The sequence below is a fragment of the Phalaenopsis equestris genome, unplaced genomic scaffold, assembly GCF_001263595.1.
Source record: "Phalaenopsis equestris unplaced genomic scaffold, ASM126359v1 Scaffold000002, whole genome shotgun sequence".
Classification (NCBI taxonomy): Eukaryota; Viridiplantae; Streptophyta; class Magnoliopsida; order Asparagales; family Orchidaceae; genus Phalaenopsis; species Phalaenopsis equestris.
This window is the reverse complement of record NW_018164444.1, coordinates 11,092,104-11,093,943: the sequence shown is the minus strand read 5'-3', so window position 1 is coordinate 11,093,943 and position 1,840 is coordinate 11,092,104. Positions and strand designations below refer to the sequence as shown.

The window sequence follows — 1,840 nt, the reverse complement described above, 5'->3', positions numbered from 1 at the left end:
AATCTCGTTGGGTGTCCTGAAATCATTTCTCCCATCCATTTGTCTCCAATCTGAGATGATGTGTAACACAGCTCACGGTCGACATACATATTATAGTAATGCACTGGTATATTTATGACTGCATTTCGACGTCGGCGTCATACTTCCTCTGGGTCCATGACGATATGAACTATACATTATACTTTGAAATACAGTTAAGCTCATAAATGGAATAAAACAACCACACATATGAACTATAATTGGAAAATAAATAACTTAAACATCCTTTGGAATGAAGTAAATCAGTTTCATAAAAATGACGAACAACCACAAATGAAAAAGTTTACTATCAGGAGTAATCATAGATGAAATGATGTGCAGCAGTCTAGTTTCCAAATTAACAAACCAAAACCAACCACAATGTCAACTAATGAGGAGCTCAACTTCACAAGTCACGACGATTATAATAATAGCGTATGTATTCCAGTCTTCGCTCTTTGCTCAGTGTTGTGAAGAAGTCTCGATGGAGGGAATCACGAAAGAGGTCTACAACAAAGTAGAAAAGATCACGATCCCCTGTAAATTATGGATCTTCTTCAAGAAGTCCAGAAGTCCAATGGCCTCATGAATCGAGGTTTTTTGAACTCTTTGAGGGGCATCATTAGATGAGTTCACTAGGTATGAGAGCTGCTCCCTCATAGATGCAGGTCCACTCTTTCTCTAGCGTTCGTTCCGGGGGCGCTTCACATGGTTGGTGGATTGAATTTCAGGTGGCTCAACACTGCGGAATTCTGCAGAATCATTTGACAATTCCACGGCCACATTCTCGGGGGTTGTTTCAAAAACTATTTGGCTAGGGGCAGCTGAAAATTTCCCTTTAGCTACCACCCCACCAAACATCATTTTTAACTTGCCCTCGAATTCTGGTTCAGTCTTCCAATTCTGGTTCAATCCCAGCCAATCTGAACTTCTTAGCCGCAGGAACAATCTGTAAAAGAGAATGAAAGGTTATTAGAAATAAAAAATAGAACTTATTAAAATTAAAAAGAATGACTCTATAATATCTTATCGCAAGCCTTTCTTGCCACCATTCCTCTGACGCCTCAATTGTTCTATTCACCGGATCCCATCCTAATCCAGTGGAGCCACGCTTCAAATCACTCCACAATTTCCAATCTTTCTTAAGCTGGTCCCATTTATTCTTCAATTGGAGTCTATCATATTCCCTACCTGTCATCTTTTTGAATTTGCTAACGATGTTATCCCAACCTTCCTTATTGAAAAATGTTGTTGGCATATTTCCCTCATCAATTTCACATATGCATAGATCACAGAATATTAACTTGGTGTCCTTCTCTCAAAGTGCAGGAGTGTCAATCTTTTTGTTTTTATTAGCCATGCTAATAATACTACCAAAAAATAACATTCAATATGAATTAATATAACGAATTTAAATTGCTAAACAAATGAAAGAATAGATATAAACACGTTGCAAGCAATAAACTAAACAAGAAATGTAAAGATAAGGGAACACAGGAATTTACGTGGTTCGGTCAACTGACCTACGTCCACGGGAAACGAATGCAATATTTTATTGAAATACTAGCTGAAATTTTTTAAGCATATCAACAAGGACTCCTTTGTTGTACATATGCACAACTTACATCATATATACAATATATAAAAAGTCACCTCTCATTTGCATACTTCCTTGAATTGGCCTGAAAGCTATTATTCCTACCTTATCGCTAGGCTGATGGCCGGCTATTCTAATCCTCCTGGATCAATGGCATCACACAAAAGTTGCAATTAACTTGCACGACACTCGTAGAATATCCAACCAGAAAGGTAAAACTTTCTT

General features: G+C 37.7%; 1 protein-coding gene across 1 annotated transcript; it reads right to left on the bottom strand.

Moving 5' to 3' along the window:
- Positions 1-699: 699 nt before the first annotated feature.
- LOC110028701 (L10-interacting MYB domain-containing protein-like) lies at positions 700-1,216 on the bottom strand. The gene is made up of 2 exons (XM_020730698.1): positions 1,056-1,216; positions 700-967 (listed from the first exon to the last, which is right to left on the bottom strand). The coding sequence occupies exons 1-2, from the start codon at positions 1,214-1,216 to the stop codon at positions 700-702; spliced, it is 429 nt and encodes a 142-aa protein (XP_020586357.1).
- Positions 1,217-1,840: the final 624 nt, after the last annotated feature.